The 26,447-nt window shown below is 40.8% G+C and overlaps 5 protein-coding genes across 8 annotated transcripts; 3 read left to right on the forward strand and 2 right to left on the reverse strand.

Annotated features, from left to right (window-relative positions):
* Nucleotides 1-410: 410 nt before the first annotated feature.
* LOC118436457 lies at nt 411-1,990 on the forward strand. 2 transcript variants are annotated; one of them, XM_035854590.1, is made up of 4 exons: nt 411-752; nt 819-1,043; nt 1,463-1,619; nt 1,685-1,990. In XM_035854590.1, exons 1-4 carry the CDS (start codon nt 717-719, stop codon nt 1,846-1,848), a joined length of 582 nt encoding a protein of 193 aa, XP_035710483.1. In that variant the 5' UTR covers nt 411-716; the 3' UTR covers nt 1,849-1,990. The 2 variants fall into 2 exon arrangements, with proteins under 2 accessions (XP_035710483.1, XP_035710482.1); XM_035854589.1 differs by having other exon boundaries at nt 411-1,043.
* Nucleotides 1,981-3,769, reverse strand: LOC118436382. Its single transcript, XM_035854370.1, has 6 exons — nt 3,642-3,769; nt 3,350-3,568; nt 3,189-3,293; nt 2,803-2,900; nt 2,330-2,734; nt 1,981-2,037 (listed from the first exon to the last, which is right to left on the reverse strand). The coding sequence occupies exons 1-6, from the start codon at nt 3,700-3,702 to the stop codon at nt 1,981-1,983; spliced, it is 945 nt and encodes a 314-aa protein (XP_035710263.1). The 5' UTR covers nt 3,703-3,769.
* Nucleotides 3,770-8,572: 4,803 nt separating this feature from the next.
* On the forward strand, nt 8,573-16,920 carry LOC110853338 (E3 ubiquitin-protein ligase RBBP6). 2 transcript variants are annotated; one of them, XM_022101602.2, is made up of 16 exons: nt 8,573-8,762; nt 9,074-9,335; nt 9,434-9,612; nt 9,683-9,880; nt 9,952-10,076; nt 10,152-10,300; nt 10,372-10,698; nt 10,762-11,274; nt 11,344-11,428; nt 11,520-11,696; nt 11,790-12,011; nt 12,084-12,137; nt 12,337-12,540; nt 13,291-14,309; nt 14,720-15,025; nt 15,093-16,920. In XM_022101602.2, the coding sequence occupies exons 2-16, from the start codon at nt 9,170-9,172 to the stop codon at nt 16,301-16,303; spliced, it is 4,935 nt and encodes a 1,644-aa protein (XP_021957294.1). In that variant the 5' UTR covers nt 8,573-8,762; nt 9,074-9,169; the 3' UTR covers nt 16,304-16,920. The 2 variants fall into 2 exon arrangements, with proteins under 2 accessions (XP_021957294.1, XP_021957293.1); XM_022101601.2 differs by having other exon boundaries at nt 11,790-12,137.
* Nucleotides 16,921-17,017: 97 nt separating this feature from the next.
* LOC110853340 lies at nt 17,018-20,843 on the reverse strand. The gene is made up of 3 exons (XM_022101604.2): nt 18,263-20,843; nt 17,946-18,194; nt 17,018-17,871 (listed from the first exon to the last, which is right to left on the reverse strand). Exons 1-3 carry the CDS (start codon nt 18,579-18,581, stop codon nt 17,750-17,752), a joined length of 690 nt encoding a protein of 229 aa, XP_021957296.1. The 5' UTR covers nt 18,582-20,843; the 3' UTR covers nt 17,018-17,749.
* Nucleotides 20,844-21,403: 560 nt separating this feature from the next.
* LOC110853339 lies at nt 21,404-26,426 on the forward strand. Of its 2 annotated transcripts, none has more exons than XM_035854616.1 (9): nt 21,404-21,581; nt 21,671-22,582; nt 22,653-23,174; nt 23,274-23,441; nt 23,555-23,790; nt 23,875-24,030; nt 24,430-24,751; nt 24,833-25,012; nt 25,093-26,426. In XM_035854616.1, exons 2-9 carry the CDS (start codon nt 21,712-21,714, stop codon nt 26,184-26,186), a joined length of 3,549 nt encoding a protein of 1,182 aa, XP_035710509.1. In that variant the 5' UTR covers nt 21,404-21,581; nt 21,671-21,711; the 3' UTR covers nt 26,187-26,426. The 2 variants fall into 2 exon arrangements, with proteins under 2 accessions (XP_035710509.1, XP_021957295.1); XM_022101603.2 differs by having other exon boundaries at nt 21,405-21,581; nt 24,827-25,012.
* Nucleotides 26,427-26,447: the final 21 nt, after the last annotated feature.

A 26,447-nucleotide genomic window follows, 5' to 3' on the forward strand; every position in this document is an offset into this window, starting at 1 on the left:
TTCTGGGCGACAGTTTGTGCGACGCACACTGGTTCCAAAAGGTACCAGGGTTTACGAAAATTGAAGTTTTTTAGGCGTCGAAGCAATTGTTGCAACCTTGTAATTAGGCCTTTTAAGATGGCCTTATAGATTTGTCAAGATGTCTGTCCGTCCGTCTGTAGGCACGATAACTCTTTTTAAGCAAAAGCTATCGACTTGAAATTTTGCATACTTCATCTTCGGGCAAAAAGTAAGGTTGAGTTCGGAGATGGGCATGATCGGTCAAGTGGTTGGTCAGTGGGGGTCATTTAGTTGGATCAGGTGGACCTCATAAAAATTTAAAGGTCATAGAAACGTTCCGAAATTGTCGTGGGAGGCTGAAACTTGGAGAAGTTATCAGTAATCATATCTCGAGTCCGACTTTCAGTGAATAATGCCATCTTAGAAGTTGCTTGGAGTAGGTTTTATTACTAAAGTTGTCAAGCAACCTTGGTACAAAATTTTGCGTTGTTTTCGCGAAATAAATTATTTTTATAAGACTTATAAATTTTGGAACTTGTTTCCTTGGTGTGCTTCCAAATTCTATAGCTTTTTGTGTTTGAATAATTTTTTTTAGTTCGCTGGAGGTTTTTCATAGAAAATTCTACTTTTGACACGTTGGATCTAAAAAACGATACCATTATAATTTCTTGCATTGCATTACATGCGCCCTATTTTAGGGTCAAAGTAAACCCAAAATGTCAACAAGTCCGAGACCAATTTTTTCCGCAATGGTAAAATTTGAATTTGCTGAACAACATCGATATCCGCTAAATACTTATTTCTGCGTTTCTTTGCAGTGGAGGGAGTTAATCAGCGTAGGAATGCAAGGGACGATTTTCTCCGTGGCGATGACGGCGGCAGAAACAATAGACTTTTTCCCATCCAGCATCTCTTCCGCCATTCAATGGACCTTCTTCGTCACGGCCATTTTCGAAATGTGCTCAATCTTCAAACCACCACCGCCCAGATGGGACGCGCACACGCTCCCGTATTGGAACGGCAGCCTGCAGGAATACCCACTCGTACGTAAATGCACATTCACTCTTAGGACTCGATGACTCATCGTCAAAATCAGCACATTTCTCGGCTCTGGGAATTTATTTTAAAATTCTGGACGACCAAATTGTAGTCAGTTAGTTGATTAATGGAATTGCGGTGAGTTTTTTAAGCCAGTTTTTAAGCCGATAAGTTCCAATATTTCTGAAGCCTTCTTAAACTTGAGATCTCCTCCGACTCCTCCTTCAAAATCTGGAGTGTATATTTTAAAAAAACTGCCAACGACTTGCTCTACAGACTTGCGACCAAGAATTTTAAAATAAATTCTTATAGCAGGAAAATGAAAAATAAAATGTGCATATTTTGGCGATGAGTCATTGGGTCCTGTACGGTAATGCTATACGCTACAGTTTATCAACTAATGTAAAATTGATGAAAATCTCAGATGCAAGCCTTGGTCGACGTCGCCCTCTGCGGCGTGGTCACGCTGACGCATTATAAACTGGATGAGAATGAGCTCCACTTGACGGAGAAGAACGAGAAGATGATTGAGAAGGACGAGTACGGCGTGATGGTCAACATGTGCCTCGTCTTTCTCAATTGTAAGCGCAGATTTCCAAGCTACAAAATTAGAAGAGAAAATTATCCTGATTTTACATCTTAATAGCGCTGAAAATTCTGATCGCTTGTCGTTGTATGTTCCTCGTCCTGGACTTTTTTGGGGGTGGTCATCTCAGCCATTTCGTGCGGAACTTGGTCAGCTCAGAAGTTGAGGGCTACCCGATCGACCAACAGCCAAGTAATGACGCTCCTCCTCCCCATCAAGATTGAAGATCAGTTACGTTTCAATTAACATAAGTTTCATCATTGTGATAAGGTTTTAGTTTAAAATAATAATTAATTGCAAATTTTATTGTGGCGATTCAATTGTTTCTCTTACAATAAACAAATTATATGAAATTATTATTGTAGAACGCAATACACTTTTTTCTGCGTTTGACGTGTCAGCCACTGGTTGAACTGTAAATTACAACAATTGTGTAATTAATTAAATTCGATTTATATAAATTTTTACACGTTTTAAATGAATTTGTAAGTGTTTCGTGCACAACAAGAAACGCAAGGTACCAGTAACCGCAAGAAAGTGCAAGAAATATGCGCTATCCAGCCACGCGCCGTATGAAGTGAAGCGGGGGGCCTAGATGCTTGCGCCTTGCATTTCTTGCAGGTCAAAATAGCTGCAAGAAACCACTTTCTTGTCGTTATTTCTTGCAAATGGTTACTTTCACCCGAAACGCCGGAATTGACTAACCAGTGTGACAGCCGTCCCGATGAGTAGCATTTTCTCCTTTTCGCCCACAGCTTCGATGAAATTGAGCGAAAAGCTGTCCGGCGTTCCCTCCATCATTCTGCCTCGACTCACCGTGCTGAATCGATGCCGTCCCCCCGTGTTTTTAAAGTTGATGATAACCTCGCCCACCGTGAGGGCGTCTCCGTCCTCAGTAATGATCTCCGTGTAGGCAGGGTTATCTTGTTCCCGGCGGAAAATGTAGGTCATGGCACCGGCCTCGTTCATCACGGAGGTGGGGACCGTGTAAGAGTTTCCTCTACCTGCCAGTGTCGTCGCTTTGCTTAACGCCTCACCGTCTGCGCCCAGGTAGCCGTACTCGATACTGCCCAACTTTTTTTTCAGAGCGCTTGTCGTCACTTCGACGTGCTGGAGAATAAATTATAGGAAAATTTTATACCCGAGTGTGCAGTTATTTATTTAGTAATGTGACTCACATTTTCTTTGGTGGTGTCATCCAGGCCGCGAATGTTGATGAGCTCCTCGCCAGAGAGACTGACCAAGTAATAGTTTAGAGGGTCGTTCTCGTTCCGGTCTGCAAATACATGAGCAGTGTTTTGGGTACAAGTAACTGCATGTAAGAAATAATGGCAAGAAAGTGGTTTCTTGCAGCCAAATAGTTTGGCCTGCAAGAAATGCAAGGCGCAAGAAACTCCTTCCGTCCGCTATAAATCATAAGGCGTGTGGCTACATGGCGCATATTTGTCGCACCTTGCATTTCCTACGTTTCTTGCTAAGCAGTACAAGAAATGTAGCAAACCCGCAGGAAACGAAACACTAGGGAACACATGAAATTAAAGTACTATTTAATCCCATTTCATACCCGGTGTTCCACCGCAACATCCTTTTTCTGAGGGAGAAATTAAGAATCCGATCGTCTCGACATTTAGTGAAACGCGATACCCAGTTTTTCCAATGAGGGGAAATTCTATAATTAATTTACCAAGGTTTGAAAAGTGTAAAAAATTTACATTATTTAAATACCCGCTGAACGTTTTATCTTTGTCGAAATGGTGACCGTCGTTGTCGCCGCGAGCTTTGATTCAAACTCTGACATCGTTTTACTAGTCGCACTGCTTAGCCCGATGCTTTTGTTGACCTTATTCCGCTGACATCGCGAAGCAAACGACTCTTGGCTGTAGTTTTTGAGGCGACCCTTCCCAGACTTGACTACCATCGAGCTGGTACTCGACTTGGAGTGCACTGGAGGGAGACAAATACATTGCAAAAATTATAATCCACGTGGTCATTGGATTTGCAGATATTGGTTACATACGTGACTGTTGTGACACGCTTCGAGAAAATTTGTGTGTTATCAAATTCTGGGATGATGTCATTATTTTTTAACCTACATGTCGCCAAACTGGTAAAATTTGGTTCTATTGATGATGAGAATAGGCGAGAAATTTCTGCTGGGCACATTAGTTACCAGACAACGCGCACCACAAAATGTCATTAAAATTAATTGAAGCTGAAATTAGCGCTAACCTATTTAATAATTATTCGCTAATTGACGAAACGTTAGTTAATCTAAATCTGACTTGAGTAAGGAGACACGTCAGCTCTCAGTGTTAAATAATTACCGGAAATTAAAAAGTACCCACTTGCGCTAGAAATGCCATGCCCGTCGGAGGAAGAAAGATAAGAAAATGCCCAAGCTTCTGCCAACCAGTTCCACCGCGTTGGTCAAGGCGGACAGCATTCTGACAATATTTGCAGCCAACGGATACCTCGACGCGGACGAATCAGCCGGTTGGAGATACATGCATAAATTACTGTATCATTAAAATATGCTAATTAGTAATTATTTATTATTTATATAACGCCAAGGCGTGTTCAACACTACTCCCACGTCGTCAAAAGAAGTCGTCGACAAGACGCTGGACATCGCGAACTACATTTTCATCCGGCATTTGAAAACGGGATGGCTGGGAATCCTTGACGCGGACGTGGACCCTTTGGCGCTAGGTATCACTCGACTCATCTGCAACTTTATCTTTATGCTAATTAAATCTCACCTCAGACACGATGGGTCCCGAACCAAAATCATTTCTTCCTCCAGGGTTGAAATATTTGGAAGAGTACGCCGTTGAAAATGTACACCAAGAGACGTTCCTCATCGCAAAAGAGGTCAAGGTCCCAATGGATGAACAGGGTCGTACACAAGTCGCCTACAACGTGCAAGACCTTCGAGGTCACGTCATTTTCACCACGGACGGATATGAGACGCGCTGCGGCATCGTGAGTGAGCAAAATTTCCAGCATTGCGAGTAACCACTTGCAAGAAATGACTGCAAGAAAGTGGTTTCTTGCAGCTATTTCGACCTGCAAGAAATTGAAGGTGGAAGCTGCTTCCCGACGCTATACGGCGCGTCGCTAGATAGCACGTATTTCCTGCAGTTTCTTGCTTTGCAGTGCAAAAAATGTAGCAAACCCGCAAGAAACGAAACACTGGAAATTTCCTTTGCCAAAAATTTCGCAATAAATTGTGCAAATTATTTAATCTAAATTTCAGCAAGTAATTCTGAAGGGGAGGCATGAAGTGGTTCGTGGCAAGATCTCCTCCGAAGGCTGTTTTTACTACGTTGTGAAGGATTTTCTGACCGGGAATCATTACGAGGTCAAGTTCCCGAGGTGGATGACCTTCTGTGCTTGCCTCACCTTCTGGAAGCACCCCACACTCGAAATGCGCAAGCTGGAGGAGGGTTACGACTCTGTATCAGAATTTGAGAATCGCCACAACGTTCCTGGCGAAACGGTGGCGCTCATGGGGAAGAAGAAGTGGAAGGGGACGCTTTACCAAGACAAGTATGCAAATAAATTATCATTTAAGGTAGGCAGAGCTGGGATAATCCTGATTAAGGATTATAATCCATAATCCCTAATCCGACAATGAGAGTTTTTTGTAGATTAATCCAAATCCATAATCCAGATTTTTCTGGAATTTGAATTAATTCGGGAATAATCCCATTAGATAAATCCCAATCACGATTACTAATCATGATTAGGTATTCGTGATTAATTCTCAATCTGGATTACTCATCCTCAGTTCAATTCCCGTAGTTCTATTTCATCCCACTGTGTAGCTCGAAGTCTCAAGTTCTCAAAACTTTGTCCTGTCAGCTACCATTTGAAGAGTCAACATGTTCTCGCTGCCTTGTGCTACATATATCAATTGAAACTGGCGTTTTAAATATTTTATGTGAAACCACATAGTTTAAATTTGTTGCGCTAGATATACCTGTAGGTAGTGTAAAAATCATTAATCACCAAAATAATCCAGATTATTAATCCATAATCCATAATCCTGAAATTTCCAGAGTTCATGGATTAATCCGGATTAATCCTGACATGAATTAATCTGACGAAAATAATTTAATCACAATCCACATTATTTTGTGGTTAATCCATAATCCTTAATCCACCCTCAAAAACGAATAATCACCCAGCTCTGAAGGTAGGACTCATTGCCAAAAGCGTCAAAATAAGCACATTTTTAGTCATTTCTCAGCTCTTTGAATTTATTTTAAAATTCTGGACGACACCGAGTCCCACGTTAATTTAAAATTTGTATGCAATTTTTTCTCCCAATTAATGAATATCGTAACCTTTTGAGATTTGCCCTAAAATTCGACAGGGTCCAGTTTGGGATCCGATTCATGAAGTCATGTACGATGGACAAGGACACAAAATTGTTTATATTTAGTGCCGCTTTAGTTTTGGTATGATTAATTAATTACGGAATTTAATTTACATATTTAATTTAATGATTGTCTTTGTCTTTACAGTTTCACATATATTTTAGGTCGTCGAGTAGAGAATTGAGATGCTTAAGAAATTATATTTTTGTAATTAGTCTATTCGGTGTGTTTTTAGCTTGCGTGTTACTTGTGTCTTTATCCTTTAATTAAAATGTAAATTGTATAAAATACTTAATAAATACGGGACAAGTAAAAAATTATTATTAAATAAGCGACAATTTACTAATAAACTATTAACTTTTAGTCAATTGTTTACGTAATGTACACGACGCCAAGGATGACGAAGCCAAGAAAGACGAGGAGCGACAGACCCACAATGATGATCACTTTGACGTCCGATTCACCTTCTTGTGGAACAAAGACGGAAAAATCCTACAGAAAATATAATTAAATAACTAATAAATTTACATAATTAATTAATTTGTAGCTCGGAAATTTCTCACAATAAAAATAGCAGCCGCAATGAGTAGACATTTCATCGTGGTATCAACAACAAGGGCAGAATCGTTGCGGAACTGTATCTCGATAATACCGTCATGACTGGCTCGATCGCTAAATGTGATGTCTCTACACATTTATTCATTTAAATTTATTCTCCTCAGTTAAAAATAACGTAACATTACTTAAATACCGATATATAATTCCCAGCAGCTTGTCATCATTATTATCATGCGGTTGGGATGATGGTGTCGCCTTTGGTTGATAATTCGGCTTCCCAATGGCTTCAAAAATACCAAAGTTGTCCGAACAGCAGAGTTTCTGCAGAGTTGTGCAGCAGTACGCAGTCCTGCTGACCACCACGGCGATATCCTTTTTGTCACGGTCACGTATTCTGAACTCTGGTTTACAAATGTTCAGCCTACTCTTGACGATGGAACCAATAACGACGTCCCCCATGAATACTTTGACCTTCTGAAAGTGGATTTCAGTCATATTTTAGTTACTAATATTAGGAACAAAGTGTATGTAATATCAACTCAGTTTTTCTTTTCCATCCCGCGCTGGTATCCTTCCCATGCTATTAGTATGGTAGGGATACGAAGCGGGAATCAAATTTTTGGTGAAGTAATTCTGAGTCAGTAGTATATATTTACCAAAGGATGGATATGTACTTTGTTTCTACTTTTTCATTTGATGACGACCGACAGGCAAACTTTGCGAGTGTAACTCTTATAGATAGATCTCAAAAATTTCAAAATATTTTATATATTGGTACATATTTCTAGGTTTTCAGACATATTTAGAAATATTTCTGCCATTGCTCGAAAAATTCATAAATCTTGTAGATATTTTTTCAAAAATACATATTTTGTGAAATATTTCAAATATTTTTCCATAAATACATATCCGCCCTCTGCATTTATCTTCGTTCATTCGTACGTGAAGCAGTCTTTTGGGGTTCATAAACCGAAGAACCGTTTGGCCATCGCTGGTGAGCAGGATGATATCGCGTCTCGGTTGGAATCGTGACGGCGACCGTTTGACGACGTACATGGCGACGGTGTCATTTGCTTGTCCGAGCGTAATTTGGTAGAGCATGAACTCGTTGAAAATTTGCAGGTCGGGTTTGTTGAACATGACGGAGTCTGTTTGGTCGAGAAGATTGGCAAGCGTGGCCTCCACCATGGCTTGGTTCTCCGTGTTGGCGACGAGGCGATTGTCGACGATAATGATGGAGGAGGCCGAGGTCGAAGCGAAGGAGGAGGCAGACGCACTTGCAGCTGAGGACGATCCAATAGCAAAAGATTCGCCCTCCGCGTTGGCGACGACGATGGGTGGAATTTGTTGGGGTTGGGAATTCTTATTGACGTCGGCGTCACCACCCAGTTCGCCTCCTCGTGAAGGTTCGATGTGACCAGGAGGTTTCGACTTGCTACATTTTCCTCCCATTTTCTTCACATTAGGGTTTTTGCGAGATTTCGATTATTTTTTTAACACAGCGAAAATAATGACAAATTTGAAGGTTTTTGCAGTTTTGCAAAATCGCTTATGTGTTATATTTTCTAAGGGAAGGAACTTAGCAATCTGAAAATATGTCTGGGCAATTTAGTTACTATAAATTAATTGCAGCTATTATTTAATCTAGCGTCTGGTGTATCATTATAGAATAATTATAAAATTTACAATTATTGACATTAATGACATACAAATATGTAAACTCTACACGAGCATCGCAATTAGGCCAATTAATTATTTGGTAATTAACTAATTAATTAATTAGTAATTTGCGGAGCGTATTTAATAGTTTGCAAAATAAAACAATTTGCAAAAAACAAGAGGAATTCAATAGCTCTCATGCTACGCAGGGTGAGCTAATAATATGCAAAAATTTGAGACAAATCCAAATTGAGACGCGTGAAGATGATGAGACGGTTATTTGGCTGGTAGGGATGAGGAGCCGGCTGGGGTGAGAAAGTGGAAGCTGTCCCCAAGCCCGGGAAAGTTTGAAATTCGTCATAAGCAGTTGAGTTGAACACTTCGTCCGTTCGTTGGCTGGCGTTACTTTCCGGCACGAACGTTAATTAATTATGAGTTAATAATTGAGGGAAAGCGTTTAATTGATTCCTTAATTAATACCTGATTTGGCGAGATTAAAGTGGTTTCAGAGAAGAGAATAGTGGAAGAAGAGGTGAAAGGTAAGCTGTTGATAAACATTTGTTAAGTTTAAATTGTATTTACAGAGCGTGCGTGGAAAACCAGTTATGTACGCTGTTTACTTATTCATCAATTACGTATTAATATGTATTAAGTTGGGTAGACCTTGAAATTATTGGATTTATTCAGAATATATTGTCGATTTAGCATTATTTTTCTTTCTCGTACTTAATTATCATGTATATGCAAAATAAGTTGTATAATAGTGAACAGAACTTGTAAGTTTTTTTAAAGAGAAAGTACTTCTAATAATGTCAAATTAATAAAGTTATCCGATTTGTTTCCTTTTCAGATTAATATCTGCTGGTCCAACTAGCGATATAAAACGGCGTAAAGAATGAGGAATTAGTTTTACTACGAATAAGAAGTCAACAACTATTAAATCAAAATGTCGGTTCACTACAAGTTCAAAGCAGCGTTGGACTTCTCGACCGTCACATTTGACGGGATTCACATATCCGTCACTGATTTAAAGAAGGAAATCATTGAGCAGAAACGATTAGGAAAAAATGTTGATTTTGATTTACAAATTCAGAATGCACAAACGAAAGAAGGTGAGAATTGGTGTTTAACTAACTTGTAGAAATTAGAAATAGTTGATGTTTGTTTATCACATTATAATAATTAATATGTGTGATGATATTATTTGCAGTGTATGCCGATGAAAACACACTTATTCCGAAAAATACGTCCGTGATCGTGGCTCGTATCCCAATCACAGAGAAAAAGAGATCCGCCGGCGGCCCACCTGGACCAAGTTTTGGGAGAGAAAGATTCGCACATCAGCAACGAGCCCATCTTGCTAATTTGCCTCCAGCTTCGGCAGGAAAGGTACACAAATAAATATGATTTTAACTGTTGTGAAGAAATAATTACTAAACCATGCCAAATTTAATTAAAGGGCATTGACTTGACATCGATGGATGCGACGGAAGAAGAGAAAATCAAGGCAATGATGTCACAATCCACCGCTGACTATGATGTGTCGAGATACATGAAAATCAGAGGACAAACGCAACACGGGAAGATTCCTGACGGATACACTTGTTACAAGTGTCATCAGAGTGGACATTGGATAAAAAATTGTCCAATGGCGTCGGTGAGCAATGAATTAATTAATTAATACTTAAACTTTTTAATGGTTTACTTAAGTGATTTTTTTGCAACTAGCACGAGGACAATGTCAAAAAGAGCACAGGAATTCCGAGGAGTTTTATGGTCCATGTAGATGGTCCTCAAGTACCGGGCGCTCTAATTACACCGGAAGGCCTATACGCTGTCCCAGCTATTGATCAGTAAATACTTATTTAATTTGAAAATTTAATAGTGTGCAAAGCTTATTAAAGATCGTAATTAATTGTGTATTGCAGTGAGGCATATTCGGGGAAAGGCAAATCAGCGCGGAGTGAACCCCCTCCAAAACCCAAGATTCCGGAAGAGTTGATCTGTCCTTTGTGCCAAGATTTGTTGACGGATGCTCTCCTTGTCCCATGTTGTGCGACTTCATACTGCGATGAATGTAAGCTCCGTTCCTATTAATTTTATATGTGGTTAATTTTTAACCAAATAAATAAATCATTGTGAGTTTAGGTATCCGGAGTGCCCTCTTGGATTCTGATGATCAGGAATGTCCTGGCTGTCACGAGAAGGAAACTTCACCAAACGATTTGATTCCCAACCGATTTCTGCGTACTGCTGTGAATGCATTTAAGAATGAGACTGGATATTCGAAACCGGTTAAACTGCCCGATAAGCCACCAGATCCAGTTGTATCTCCGCGCAAAGAGGCACAAGAGGCGGCTGCTGCGGAGAGAAAACTTTCAACTTCTCTGGATCGTTTGGATGAATTGCCGGACGACTTATTTCCACATTCTCCACGTCGAATCGACGAAGCAGATGACGCGATTGATTCGAAAGGTGATTATTAATTTTTAGACTTTAGAAATGCAACTAAATTTGTACTATTTTCATGTTTGACAGATATTTACGATTTTAACGATGGTTCAATTCCATCGCCATTCACGAAGGATGGAGACAATCCGCATCCAGCACCCAACATGCACCCACCACCACATTCACAACAACATCAATTTCACGGGCATCATGGCGGTCCACCTTCTCAACAACCAATGCGAGACTTTAGCCGGCCTCCGCCCAGCTTTCATGGACCCCCTCCATCTTACCACGGTCATCATGGTGGTCCTCCACAACAACATGATATGCGAATGTCTGGAGGTCCACCTCCGCAACAGCAACAACATCCGAGCGGAGGTCATAACGAACCCCCTCCACCCGGATTTGGCGATGTTCCTCCTCCTGGAGAAGAACGTGGCCCACCTCAGCAGATGAGACAGCATGGACCACCACCACCAGGTCATCATGGAAGACCCGATGATAATCGGGGAGGTCCACCTGGTCATATGATGGGTGGACCTCCAGGTCCATTTAATCCGATGCAACCTCCTCCCGGGTTTCCACATGGTCCTCCGCCAGGTAGCGTACAAATAACTTGAAAAGCTTAACAAAGTGAATATTTTACTGATCTCATGACGATTACGACAGGTAACATGCAGAGACCACCACACATGGGAGGACCACCTGGGCCCTTTCCCCCTGGACCATATCCTCCCCCTCAACAAGGATACAAGTAAGTTATCAAATTCATTAGAATTCTAGTTTACGAGAAGGCTTCGACTTGGACCTATTGAATTTACCGTTGCGTTACGTTTAATTCACAGCCGTCCACCTCCACCGGGTGAGATGTATGGACCTGGACCAGGATCTGGACCATATCCAATGGATCGACATCGTGACGACTACAGGGGTCGAGGTCCTCCTCCATCACGAAGTCGTCCATATTTAGGTCGCGACTCTCGGATTGGAGGGAGATTTCCGAACGATGAAAATCGACCAGGGTGAGTTACAGATTCTGATTATCAACCAATTACCGACTAAAGAGCAGTAGAGAACGGTTTGCCGTAATTAGTTTTTGTTTTTTATGCGTGCAGAACTATTGACGACCCATTAAAGGAGTTTGAGAGAATCATGCGAGAGAAGGATCGGAGGAAGCAGCAACAGCAACAAATGGGACTGAAAAAACGTTCCAATTCTCGTTCGCCGCCTCCCGGTCATACGCCCCCACTTCGCCGAGCTTCTTCCCGATCGCCATCTCCATTTATTCGAAAGCGCTCGCTATCTCCTCCTCCTCTCTCTTCCTCATACAACACCAGGTCTCCATCTCCTAAACGCTCACGTATTTACCCTTTGAAACGTCGAAATTCATTTTCGCGTTCACGTTCTAGAACGCCTCCACTTCTCGCGCCCCCACTGCGTCGACCACCCCCTCAAAGATCTCGGTAAGTTAATACTTAGTCTCGCATGTTGAGTGAGGGCCCATCCATCCGACCAGATACCCCAGACAGAGCACCTCCAGAGCAGAGCATGTACATTCTGGAGTAAAAGTGAAGAGTTCTAATACTACAAATAAATAATAAACGTGTCCAATTAGTAACTATTTACGAGTTTGGCCTAACTTTGTATATTTTTGCCATATAGGTCGCGTTCCCCGAGGGATCGAGAACCGCCACCGAGGGAACGGGAACGTTTACGAAGTATAAGTCCTCACTCGAGGCGAAGGTCTCCCCGCCGAGCCCCACCATATTCCCCTTCGCCACCCTCTACATCGTCGCGATTCGTGAAGAAGGACCTCATCAAGGACGATCCGTACTACGACCATCACACCACATCCTCCGGCTCAAGGTCGGTATCATTGTTCAGCAGCTGCCACCGTTCCATTCTTTGTATTGAGAAAAGCGATAAGTATTATTTGAACCAATATCCATCAATATTACTATTACTAGTCTAATACACATATGTCCTCCTCTGTTTTTTGGCATGTGGTACTTTCTTACGACTACTTATTATTATTATTACTTTACTACTACTACTACCACCACTACTACTACTACTACTCTGTATGAATGGTGTTGTCAAGAATCATATTGTCAGAGCATTTGGTATAAATTTTGGGATGAATATGATGATGATGATAATGATGAAATTAATGATCTTGAGTCAGTAGTCGATCTACTGTTAAATTTTTATACGTTACAACTTTCTAGTCCTTAATTTACATACGTGAACAAAGTTGATGATGATGATATATAATTGTGATTTCGAGGGAAGAAACCAATCCGTCCTACTCTGTGATATGTAACTCTGGTGCTCATGTCAATTAATTGATCTCAAAAAGTCGACACTATTTTTAATATATTTAGTTGTTAAATCAAATTTTTTGAAAATTTTCAAGAATATGCCTATAGAATTATAATCATTGGACAAATGACAATTTTTTTCTGTGAACGATTATAATTTTGATTATTGACTCTTCTTGAATAAGATTATTAAATGTTGACTCAAGAAAAAATGGACGCGTGGCCTGCCAGGTGGTTGTTTGTTGGCATATAAAACTTACATGCTATTTTTTTTTCTCTGGGGCTTTCTCTACAGGTTGGATGAGCGCGACAGGGAGATGCGAGACCGGGACGGTCGCGGCGACCATCGGGACCGTGACCGTGATTCACGCCACTCTTCGAGACACTTGTTACCACCTCCGTCTTCGGGTAGTAAGCATCACTCTTCTTCGAAAGAGTATGAAGAGAGCGGCTATCGAGGGGACAGATACGTTAGTCCGGCGGGTGGAGGGCGTCACCACGAGGGTCACAGGGATCGGTATGACTACAACAAGTCGTCCTCGTCCTCTAGAGGACATCCCTCTTCGCATCACCATTCCCATCATTCGTCTCATCATCGTGGTCCTTCACCTGGACCTGGGATGAATAGAGACAAGACATCCGGACTAGAAAATCCTCCTCCTCGGCGAATTTATGAGTATGAACCATCAGTTCCTCCCCATGCGGCAGGACAAGAGTCCACGGCATTGCTACCTACACCAACAACACAACAACAGCAACAAGTACCTCCGTCCCTTTTCGACCTGAACATTACGCCCCCTGGAGTAAAACCGTACGTTGATAATTCAACGGATCGTGACGTAAAGAAGCCCGTAATTTCGGAAGAGGCGAGCACTAAGGTTGTCGCTGAAGTGGGAGGAGTAGGATTGAGTTCACAGGAGGAGAAGAAGGAACACAAGCGTAGAAAGTCGTCCGAGGAGAAGAAGCTGAAAAAAGAGAAGAAGAAGCACAAAAAGGAAAAGAAGGAGGAGAAAAAGAAGGAAAAATCAAAACGGAAAAGGAGCAAGGACGATCCGGCCGAGATGATCCCGTTGGACGTGCTTGGTATCACGGTAGCAGAGTCGCTCCTTCCACCACAAGCATTAGCAATCGGGGCAACGGGGGTGTTAGATGTGGATAAGACGGTAAAGTTGACTGCGCCATGTGATTCAACTGTGAAGTCGCCTGATCGCCCCGTTAGTGCGGATGGGACGGGCATCCTTAAACAAGAAGGGGGTGAGATGACGGGAAGAGATCTTGGGGACAAATTATTGGGAGGTGACGAATTCCCTAGTGGTATGTTAGCTATTTAGCTTATCATGTAATATGGAGGTTACCCAATGTATGCTCACAAATTTTGACCAAGTTGCGTCAATCGCTCACAAATTTAATTAAGATGAAATGTACAACAGACACGATTTCTTCGATTTGAACTACACGGAAACGAGTAATTTTGGAAAGTGTAACATTTCTCGGCTTTGGGGCGCGTTTTCCCCTCTTTGGGTGCAAATATCACTGCTAAACGTGACCATTGGGAGATCGTGTCTTTTAAATGATAATTCATATTAATTGAATTTGTGATCGATTGACACGAATTTTGTAAAAAAAATCTCTTAATATACGCTCCATTGTTAGTTATATTAATTTTGGGATTTTATTGTATGTACTAGATTTCTTAATCAATTTATCAATTGGCTGTTTTCCAGATAATAACTCGTCGAAACCCTTGGTGCCAATTCCTGCTTCGAAATGGGATCTGCTTGACGATGAGGGAGATGGCAACATGACGGCTGATGTAATGGGTGACACCTCACTTATTGGGTCAGAGGAGAAGCACGAGACCAAAGTTCCTATCGATGTGTTGAGACGAGCTGAAAACGTCATATTTGATAAACTCACTCCTGTCACGGTTCAATCAATCAGTGTGAGTGTTACTGACGCTGGAAATGGAAAGTCTAAAAAAGTTACTCTGACAGATATTGGTACTTTACCCCCGGAAATGGATGCGTCGGGTAAGGTTTTTATTTTGCTTTTTCATGGCTTTTAGGAATTTAATACTTATTATTTTACTCCTTCCAGATGACGTTGGCACCGACGACGATAAGGGATCGAAAGGGTTATCTTCAGCAGTGTACAGAAAACCAGTCAGGGATCGTCTCGGTTATAAAGTGTCAGAGGATGAAGCTCTCAGGTCGAAAGATGATCGCAGAGATTTGGACAAGGACGCGAGAGAACAACGCGAAGAGAAAAAGTATGCTCGTCCTGCAGCAGGAAGACCGAGGTCCAGAAGTCGATCCCCCATTCCAGCGAAACGACTCCGTGAGCGGTCTCGTTCCCCAGAACAACGGCGCTCCGAGAGAGAAAGACTGCCCGACCTGAGACCATCTGACAGAGAAATACGTACACGACCACGGAGTCGTGATAGGATTTGCGATGATCGGGATAGAGATAGAATTCGTGACCGGGAAAGGGATGTAGAATTTAGGGATCGAAATTCACGAAGATCCCGCAGCCGGGAGCGTGAAAGAGAGCGAGAATCATTACGTGAACGAGACAGACGACGTTCGCGTTCAAGAAGTCCTCGTCGACTAGATGACCGGCGTCGACCTCCGGCATCATCATCCGCACCTCAACCTCTCTTTTCGATACAAGTCTCTCGCAGTAGTTTGCGTGGGAGAAGCCCAGACCGTCGAAACCGGGACCGAGGGGGTGATTCTTACAGTAGAAACGAAGATACGTCTGGTGATCGTGGTCGGCGTCGAGTCGACGACGCAACCAGAGAGCCCACTCCTCCCGGGGTGGATAAGCTCAGCAATAACACTGGGAAGTCCCTCAAGGATTCCAACAAGTCGCGTAGTTCTGACACATCACATGACGGGGCTTCCGGCGTGGCTGCCGCATTTTCCAATCCTTTCCCCGGTGGGAGGAAGGGAAAACAAAGAATTAACATTAAACTGTCCAGTACGGCGAAACTTGAGCGAGAAAGCAGCTCGTCCAGCGAGGAGCATGAAGAAGAAGAGAATGCATACGCCCAACAACCACAACTCGCCACACCGTCACTCTTCATCCCAGACATTGCTGCCCCCAATATCCTCCCACAACTAGTCCCCGCGTCTGAACTTAAGTCTGAAAAATCTGATGAGGATTCATCCACCAAGAAGAAAAAGAAGACCAAGAAACGCAAGTCGGATTCGTCCAGTTCGTCTTCGTCCGACTCTTCAGACGAGAAGCACAAAAAGGCCAAGAAAGGCAAGAAACGTAAGAAGAAGAAGAAGAAGAAGAGCAAATGATAGTGTTTTCTTTTTATACAAAATCGTAGTATCAAATGTGTCAAAAAATCTAATTCATCATTTTTTTTGTCGACTTTCCTCACCGACTGCTAGTTACTGATCAATTATCATTATTTGTTGTATTATTTTTCTTTACGACATGGACTGTCAAAAAAGTACGTGTATTGATCAGTTGTCGGTTGGATGATTCATTATCAATACTCTAAAATGTTACTTTATTATTATTATTTGATTATTATTATTTCTTTCCCTTACTGAACAAACGAATGGATAAAAAAACACGTATGATAGATAATATTTTGGTACCAAATTTAATCAAATTCTTACAGAGAACATTTAATTCCATAATTCGAAATATCTACTGTACCAAATTGCAAGTTTATCAGTACATGCATCGCTTGTTAGTTGTAATTTTGCTAACATATTCCAACGAATTCTTACATAAATCTATTCAGAAATGCAGTAAATGAATTAATTAGTTTATAGCAGTTAAGTATACTTGTTATACTACTTAATGATCACCCATATCATTGTTACGTTGATTATTATGTGATTGTCAATTGTTGTTGTGTTATGAAATAAATAAGTAGAAAAATAAAACAAAGAAAAAAATTGGATGATGTGTGTACATATTTACTTGCTCTATTTTGTGCATGCACACTATTCTCCAATTTTGCATGAAAATGATGATTCATGGCATATTTAGCATAACTATTTAGGTTTTAGCAATTAATTTATTTCATTGACCAATTAAACATTAGTGGAAATGATGAACAACAAAATACTCATAAAGTCAGGACCATACTTATCAGGACGGTTGTTTTCATACAAAAATGCACACCCTTTCTCTGTCCAACCACTTATCAGTCTTTAACCATGCTCTGCAACCTCACTGTCAGAGTTTACTCGAAAATTAAGACTTTTCAACTGTAAAAGTGTAACCATTTTACAAAAATATCGGTAAATATTTAGAAGGGGAACTTTGCATTTGTTTGACAAGAAGTAAACGAGTGATATTAATAACTTGCTAATTAACACATTCTATAACGAACGACACCACCGGGAAAGAAAATTCATGACTGAACGTATTTACATTTTAATTAACATGATTAATAAATAGAATAACATTTTGTATACTAAATGATTGAGTTGAGATTTGAGATATCATATCGCCTTCACTTTACATGCATACATCGCGTCTTTGTCAGTCGAGGTCGATCAGTCCGAGAGGAAAATTGTACGTTGCAAATTTAGAATACCGTTAGTTTCATTCAGGAAAGTGTTAAATATCTTATCTTGCTACATACTTTAATTTGTTATCATTAGCGCCTCTCAAATATACTTATTCGCGATAAGTCCTCGTCATAATAAATAATTAAGTGCAGTCACTTTTTGTGTCGAGGTCAACGAGATTCCTCCGAGTTTAAAAAAAAATCACAAAAATATTCATGTGTACTGATGAGATGTGCTTGGTTGTTCTTGATGAACGTAATTTTGATGACTGTCTTCGACTCGATTGGCGTTTATGATGAACGTCGCATCTACGTCCAGAGTGGCGAAAGTGTCGTCTAAAAGACCAATCAATTAATATTATTTACTGGTCTGGAACCTTATTTAAATTGATTATTCCTCTCTCTCTCACCATTCAAGGGTACTGTGACCGAGGACCCTGTCAGGTTCGACGACGCGGGTAGTTTTCTCCTCAGGAGAGCAGCATCCTGCTGCGAGTTACCGTTTTTTTTGGTCGGAGATCCCACGAACGTGTTGTCATTGTGGATGAGGACGCGGACGTCCTTGTTTTGCTGTGGGTCGACAACTGTGGATCTCTTTTTTTTCTTGTTCCCCGTGGGGGTGGACGTCTCATAGTCGTCTTCCGGTTCAGACTCAAACTCTACAAGGAAATATATAAAATTAGTACAAATTTTAAGAAATAATTTGAAATAAATCTATATAACTCACGAGAGTACGGAAGTCCACTGTCCCCTTCACCACCGGCCCCGCCTCCCCCAGCAGAACACACGTCGGACGTGAACTTCATACCCCTCAGATTTTTGAGAACTCTACTTTTGGCAATCATGCAGACGAGGAAGCCCACAATCGGGACGATGAGGAGGGACAACCCCACAACCATGATGATCACGTTGCTCGACGCGATGACTGAGGGGGGTTGGCGGACCCCATCCTCCCCAAATTTCAGTCCAACGTAGTGCGTCCCCCCAGCGGCGGGGGTGGTGGTCGTGCCGATCGTAGAATTTATGATGGCTTCCGTCACATTCATGGTTTTCTTCTCCGGTATTTGTTTTGTGTTTGGATTTAAAAAAACGAAACCTTCAGCGTGTGTATACGAAACGAATTATATTTAATTGTTCTTGGTCTCAAAGGTCGTGTTGCATAATGCAGTACAAAACTGACTCAAACTCGAATGGAACAATTCACAACGCGGCTGTCAATCAATTATTGTGATTTTTTAACCAGGGACAAGACATAAACTTGCGTTTTTACGACTTATCGATCCCTATTTTTTCCTAATGAATGGATCCGCACACACGACAGCTTAATAATGACGGGTCGAGTACCGAAAGGAATCCGCTTTATTTTCATGAGCAGAACAGAGTAGCAGAAGGTTATAAATTATAACTTATAATAAATGACTCATTAAAATTGTTCTGTTATGTTTGCATTGAGCTATTGATTTTTTAACACTGCTGCCAGCCACACTTGTTTGTTCGCGAAGGATGATGATGATGTATTATTAATCAGACCAGGCCAAAGTTAGAGTAAATATCGAAGCTATTTACTTATCCTCCTTAATATTTATTTGGGCGTGGATGATGTTATATTTGTAATAATTTTCTGCGGTTTTGTGGCGATCCTCGTTATTTATTTAGTTTGGCGAATGAATATTATTCTCTGTCCGGTTTCTCTTATTTATTGACCAGCGACGACGAACGAACACGGCAATAATATTATTTGATCACTTTTGTTTTAAAGGATGAGTCCCGAAATTGTGTATTTAATTTGAATTTATTTAACTTGGGGAGAGGTTGATAAGGTTGATAATAATAATTTTCCGATTTGCCGAGTCACGTAGGCAGGATGACGACGAAAAATTCTAGTTATTCCACGTTCCTGGAATCTTTTGACGTTCAACTTGAATCTTGCGTCGTATCAGACTCGTCGAACGAGAATATTTAGTCCAAAGTCGGAGACGATGAGTTATATTCCGTTTATCGATTAGTACACAAAACTGTACCGTTCGCCGAGTAAGAATATTGAATAATATGTGTAGAAGTACGTGGATGAAATCGATTTGGTTAGTTTTGCTGGGAGAGAGAGTTGACTTTGTTAATTTATTAGATGATTTAATAATAAACGGCTTAATTGATTGGTCTCCTCATAGGCATATTTTGTGACCTTTATAATTCACTCGAAGTTAACTTGAGACAGGGTTAACGGATATTATGTTAGCCAGTGGATTTGAGATTAGGTTCAACGTGAGACGAGACGACTGATAAGCAGCAGGGGCAGGAGGTGAATGACTATATCATAAGATAAGATTATTATCCAGTCAAGGGCAGTTGTAATACTTTTGGATGTAATTGACTGCTCAAAAATGCATAGAATTTGTCATTCACACGCGAAATGTGATGTCCAGCCAGTGACGCAAGCAATTAAGTAGAATTATAATTGCGTGACAAAAGTCAGTTTTTTTGCAAAAGTTTGATCTCTATGTATAAATCAAATTTGATTGTATCAAATTATGCTGAATTCACTCTGGTAATTGGAGAAAATGTTGTATTGCACTTATTTCACGGCCTTTCAGAAAGTTTATGTAATTGGCTGGCACGTATAATTTCGATTTGTGACTTGGTCACTCAAATTAAATGATTCGGGTTGATAGAATAGCAAAAATTATTATTTTTCAGAATTTATTCTTCACTTCTTTTGCTACCAGTAAGCTGAATAATACTGCGTTGTTTGTCGCACAAAGCAAAATTAACTAATTGTCTGTATTAGCATGGGAGACGATAGAATTCCAATAATCACTTGTCTACGTCATCAAAAAAATTATCTCTTGTTCAGCCCGCAGTAATATCAATTACAAGCTATAAAACCAGTCACGTACGTATTTATCTGTATTCCTCACCACATGTCGGTCGTTGCGTGATCAGTAAAAAATGAGATTTTTTTCTAACTGAATATGGCATCGACGTACATAAATTATATTTGACGAGATTCTACACTTTTTTTAACTTCACATGACGAGATGAGATGGACTTTCGTTAAAGCTGCTGTGGGACCGGAAGTGACGAGACTGTATTATTTACTACCTTTTATGCATTCACTTCCGTGTGAATGAGATGAATGGAACGCTTTGTTGAAGATTCTTCTTTCTACTTTTTTTCCTGCTCTGAATCTTCTCACTGGAATTTTGGGACGGATGTGCAACTAAAAACTAGGTTATGTTATGCTCCTGCTGCTGGTCCCCTTCTATTAGTTTTCTTATCATTATTGCATTCACTACGAGGATTCGACTATATGCACATGATGATGATTTCGAAGGGTATTCGAATTCCTAGCGTGCAGTCCCTTTTGTGGATTGTTTAACCTGCTTAATGCAAGTCGTCTTACGTACAAACAAAGTGCATTTATGTACATGCTTAAATGTGAATGCGTGTACAAAACGGTGGAACTGCCTCGAGCTGAATAATATCTCTTTAAAAGTTTACCACTTACTAAGCGTAAATACCAGAGACGTACGTTTATGTACATAGGTTAGGTTTCCATTCAACAAGTTACGATACACGTGTGGATATAAAGCTTATGTATTTCTGCACATTTTCAAGTGTTCTGTTGTCTCAATTTATTACCTTCAGCGGTAATAAGTTAATAATAATATTATTGACTAAATAAGTAAATACTGTAATTATGTGCAGGTGGATGGATGGTTAATGAAATGTATTAGAATATGTAAATGAATGGCTACGGAAATTCAAGTCATCAGAGTTCTAACAAGAAACGTGAGACAATCGGTTTACTAATTTGTCTCATTTTAGAACTCTTGTTGGATTTGCATGAGACCCAGTCGCAGTTTTACCCATGCAGCAGCCGCGAATCGGGTGGAAGGAAGCAAAGAGCATTATCATTTATCACACGTGCTTGCTTGGTCAACATTTAATTTGTTTATTTCAATTATTTGTTGAAAGTAGTGAAATATATGTCGCTACTACTTGCTACCTCCCTACAAATATGGTAACTCGTCATCATCCAGGTTAAGGTGAGGTGATGCAAAGGCCAAGTTATTTAAAGCTGAAAACTGGAATTTTTGCCTGATCTCGTTGAAATTTTTCTTTGTTGATTATTTAGATTTTCGATTGTTCTTCATCCGACCCCTTGGCCTTGTCGAGATGCCGCCCTCCTCATCGGATGAGGACGAAGTACAATACATCCCTTACACAAAGCCACCCCCACCACTGATAGATCTACTCGAATCCTCCGAAGATGACGACGACCAAGCTTCGTCCAAATCAAATAAAAAGAAGAAAAAGAAACAATCCTCGACATCTTTCATACCTTGCTCAGTTACCAAAACGCTTCTTCAAAGCTCGTCTTCCTCTTCCACAGAAATTGTAGGTCAGACCACTATCTCACCTCCAAGTGCTGCAATAAATGCTGGTAAAAGATCTGAACAATTGGTAATAAATCCCGTACACAATAATGCTGGGACGAGCGGTGATCTGAATGTCGCCTCGCTTAGTGGTAAGCACAATCGAAGCTTGACGCATGTTGGTGCCAATAGTTCACCGTCAACAGGTGGTAATCACCTGCGGAGGACTAAAGAACACCCATCCTTGCCCAGCAACGTACGGGTAGCTACTAGTTCAGTATTTGAGCCAAATAATGATGACGCACTTGGAGGAGGATTGTCAATCCCAAGGTCCGATAAGAACGGGGTGATAGTGGGCCTCGAGGGGAACAATAATAAGTTAGGTAATAGGAAAACGCAGGTTACAGAGAAAGCAACAACATCAAAGCGAAAGAGGACATCGACAAGTCCGGCATCGTCGTCGGATGCTTCTACCCCCAGCAGAAGAGAAAAACTCCCTTCAAAAAAGCAAATATCCAAGCAAAGGACGAGTGAGGAGATTAACAATTTTTTGGTTACGCTTGGAGTATTGGGATCAACGCCAGCCGTAGAAGAATCGCCGCCTCCTCCCAAAGAAAAAAGAGCAAAGAAGTCAAAAAAGGTGCGGGATCCACCTCCACCTGAACAGCAAGGTATTTAAATTATTTTGATAAATCCACTGCAATTCGTGAATTTGCACCCCCACTTTTTAAACACTTTTAGATGATGTCCTTCCGCTAGATGCGTCATCATCAGAAAAGAAGAGGAAGAAAAAGAAGGCTTCAAAATCAGATAAAGAAACTGTTAGAGAAAAGAAAGCTTCAAAATCAAGTGAAGAAACTGTAGGAGAAACCTACGAGCAACGCAAGCTACGACTCAAAACCGCTAATCAAAGATCACGAGATGAAACAGAAACTGTCGTGGTTTCTAGAAGATCAAAATCCAGGATTCCAGAAGATCAAATCTCTCCAGCATCCGATGAGGTAGATTTTGGCAACCAAGCACCATCAACATCCCTGTTCGCCGATGTCAATCCGAGCCCCACCGTGGGAATGTTGACGAGAGCGGAACGAGCAGCGTTGTCGTTTAACGTATCTTCTGTTCTGAAATCTCCCAAGTCTTCGAAGCATGTGTCGCCTTCTACTCCCATTTCACCATCACGCGAAGATAATAGAAGACAACGAGAATTGCCGGATAAAATTATTGGTATGTACCCACCACATCCCTGCAATTCTCCAGGTTTAGGTAAGTGAAATATTTAATTTGCAAAATTTAGGCCATAATCAATAAACCGATTAAACCTTGCGTGATTCATTTTGTAATTTTAATACTGTTTTCATTCAGATCCGACAATTCCCAAGCCAGACGGCAATGTCAATAATGCACGAGGTCAACAGAATGACCCACCACCGGTGTACCTTCCATCATTCTGGACACCTGCAATGGTCAAGTTCTACGATACAACGATCAACGACAACTTTCACACGTCCCACGCACTTGCCACCATGCCAGGTGGGTCAACCCATTTAAATTTAAATGAATTTATTGTACACTAAAGTTACCATTTTGGTCATCATCGTATTAAGAAAAGTGCTAATAATTAATTAATTATTCCTTAATTATAGATTATCCTACATTATGGAAGACGAACGAGAAAGAGTTGACTCCGAATGGTCCAAGAGGACTGCGTTGCTTCAATTGCAGCGAATTTGGCCACAAAGCTTCAGTTTGCCCAGAAATTAAGAAACACCCAGTGTGTCACTACTGTGGACAATCTGGACATGGATTCATATCTGCACGAGACAGGGATGATAGACGATTTGGAAATCCACACCCTTGTTTCAAAGCGATTTGTCTAAGCGTAAGTACATGGTAGTTTATTTTGCTGCTATAAAAAATATTGCACTCCTAAACTTGATTAATCCTGTGTCTATTTGTTTTCCAGTGTGGACGGCAGCAGGGGAAATATGTTTGTCATTCTTGTCCAGAGTGTCAAGTAACAAAAAACAAGAAGACTCCGTCCTGTGAAATCTGTGATATCGATGGACACACTTCGGCTCATTGTCCAGACAATTGGCGTAAATTCTTCTCCACGACCAAAGTATGTTAAGCTCTAAACTAGCCCAATTTAATATAAAACTAAATGGAAGTCTGCCAGCGTATGCTTTCAGACTCTTTACTAAATTAGTGTTAATCAATCACAATTAATGTGAAATTTGCAAAAAACAATCTCCCAATGAGCACATTTGGTAGACATGTTTGCATTCAAACAGGAGAAAACATGCCCTAAAGTTGATTTTTACACTTTGCAAATTTGCTGTCTATACTCTATTTTCTCCTCTTCGGATGCAAATAGCTCCGCCAAACGAAACCACTCGGAGATCGTGCCTTTTGTAAGTTTCATAAAATTTGTGATCGGCTGACATTAGTTCGGTCAAAATTGGAGGCATGCGCTGGTAGACCTCGTCATCATCATATAAAATTGAAAATAATTTTGCAGGGTCATCAAAATGAAGATGGGACAATATCATTCTACGGCGACAAACCGGTTTATAAACTGCATAAGGATTCGTACTGTGCTGTTTGCAGTTATAAAGGACATCGATATTTCAACTGCAGATCAACTTGCAAGACCAGCGGGGACAAGTATACGAGGCACAATGTCAGAATTTTTAATGAGCTACCACGCCTACCAACAAAAAGGATTGTATCTGCGACGGCAGTGTCGTCGTCACCTGTGTCGCCAAGTGACACCGTTGATACCGCTCGACAAAATCGACATCACAGTTCGGAGGCTGATGATGCGATAGGACAAGCTCCTGGTAAAAACTATTATATATTTTTACTGGTGACTGGCATAATTTGGCACACACGGATCAATATGTGACATTTTTTAGATTTAGGTGAGAGCACCAAATCCGATGGCAACAGTAAGTGCATGGATCCCGAATGTCGAAACAAGCTAAAACCAAAAACGTTCTGCTACGAAATGTCCGTCAATTCTGTCGAGCACGAATTAATGCTCACAGCTCAAAATGACAAAGAAATATCTAATCTCGTGGGGAAAAAGGCTCAGATCACGGGTAGTCAAATCTTATCCACAACTAAAGCACAACAATTACCAGTAATGGAATTATTTCTGATTTCTGCATGTTATTTTTAGTATTCCAAGAAAGGAAAGCGATCCACATCTACTCCGACTCCGATAACATCGAGGCGCAGATCGAATTGGTTAAGGTCGTTCGAGAAATGAAGGAAAAGAAGACGAAAAACTCTCCAGATGTGATAGTCGTGAAAGATGAGGAGAAAAAAGACGTAGGTGACCCAAGTTACTCTTCTGCCAAAGCGAACGACGACCAATTGATTGTTTCACTCACCGAGTGTGAAAGGCGTCTCGTGCAGGAGGAGCTACTAAAAAAGGACGGACTTTTTGCTCAACTCGCCGAGAAATTGAACGTGGTCGTCAAAGTATCGCCAGACAGCCCCGCCGTGACATGTGAAGGTGGAACCGATGAGAATAGGAGACTAACGAGGAAGAATATCTTTGCTTGGTTGGAGTGTAAAATGTATAACATGGAGTATACGATCCAGCTGCGGCTTATCCCGAACCCAGTGACCAACACCCATTTACCACTGCCCCCGCCCGTGAAAAGGAAGCACCCTCCAAGTCCAAAGCCTAGTCGGGCATTTACCAATAATAATAAACAGATGCGACTTAACAATCAGAAAAATGATGATGACATCGTCCCAAATAAACCAGCTCCAAAATTTGCAATTTGGGATCTACCTCCTCAACCAACGCATTCGTCTTCGTATGACTTCCACAACAACAATCTGTCCTTTCCAGACTTTAACAACAACAATAACAACAACCCCTTCAACTTTGCTAGCAGTCAGCAAATTCCATTCTCGAATGATAGAAGTGGATTTTTCAACAATTTCTATACGGGCGACGACTTTCACCCCTCGTTTAATACCAATAACAGACCACCGTTCCATCATCAGCAGTTTTATCCACCACCAAACCACAACAACTATTACCAGAACAATTATGTGAACAATCCATTCCACCAACAACAATACAACTGTCCACCTCGACCACCACCACCATTTATGGATAACGGATATTTTCGCGGCGGCCGCGGCAGGGGTGCTCCAGCTCCAAACTCGTACAAACATCCCCTTGGCAGAGAAGACCAAATACCAGATGGGATTAGGAACAATCGACTTCCAATTATAATTACAAGAGAGAGATAGACTCATAAACTAAATATATTTCTGTACGGTGTATTATCAACCGCATTTTCCTAGTCTACATTCTTATATGTTGACAGCGTTACTAATTTATTTATGGTCGCATGAACGACCCGTTTAAATCTCACATTGATATGATATGCATTAATTCATCAATACTTCGGCCGGTGATGATTTTGATTGTAATACAAATATTTGGTTTTGTATTTCATCAATAAATATTTTTTGTACCTTTTTTGGCAAGTTATGTTTTTGTTTGAACTG

This window comes from Folsomia candida, unplaced genomic scaffold (assembly GCF_002217175.1).
Source record: "Folsomia candida strain VU population unplaced genomic scaffold, ASM221717v1 Fcan01_Sc008, whole genome shotgun sequence".
In the NCBI taxonomy this organism is placed as follows: Eukaryota; Metazoa; Arthropoda; class Collembola; order Entomobryomorpha; family Isotomidae; genus Folsomia; species Folsomia candida.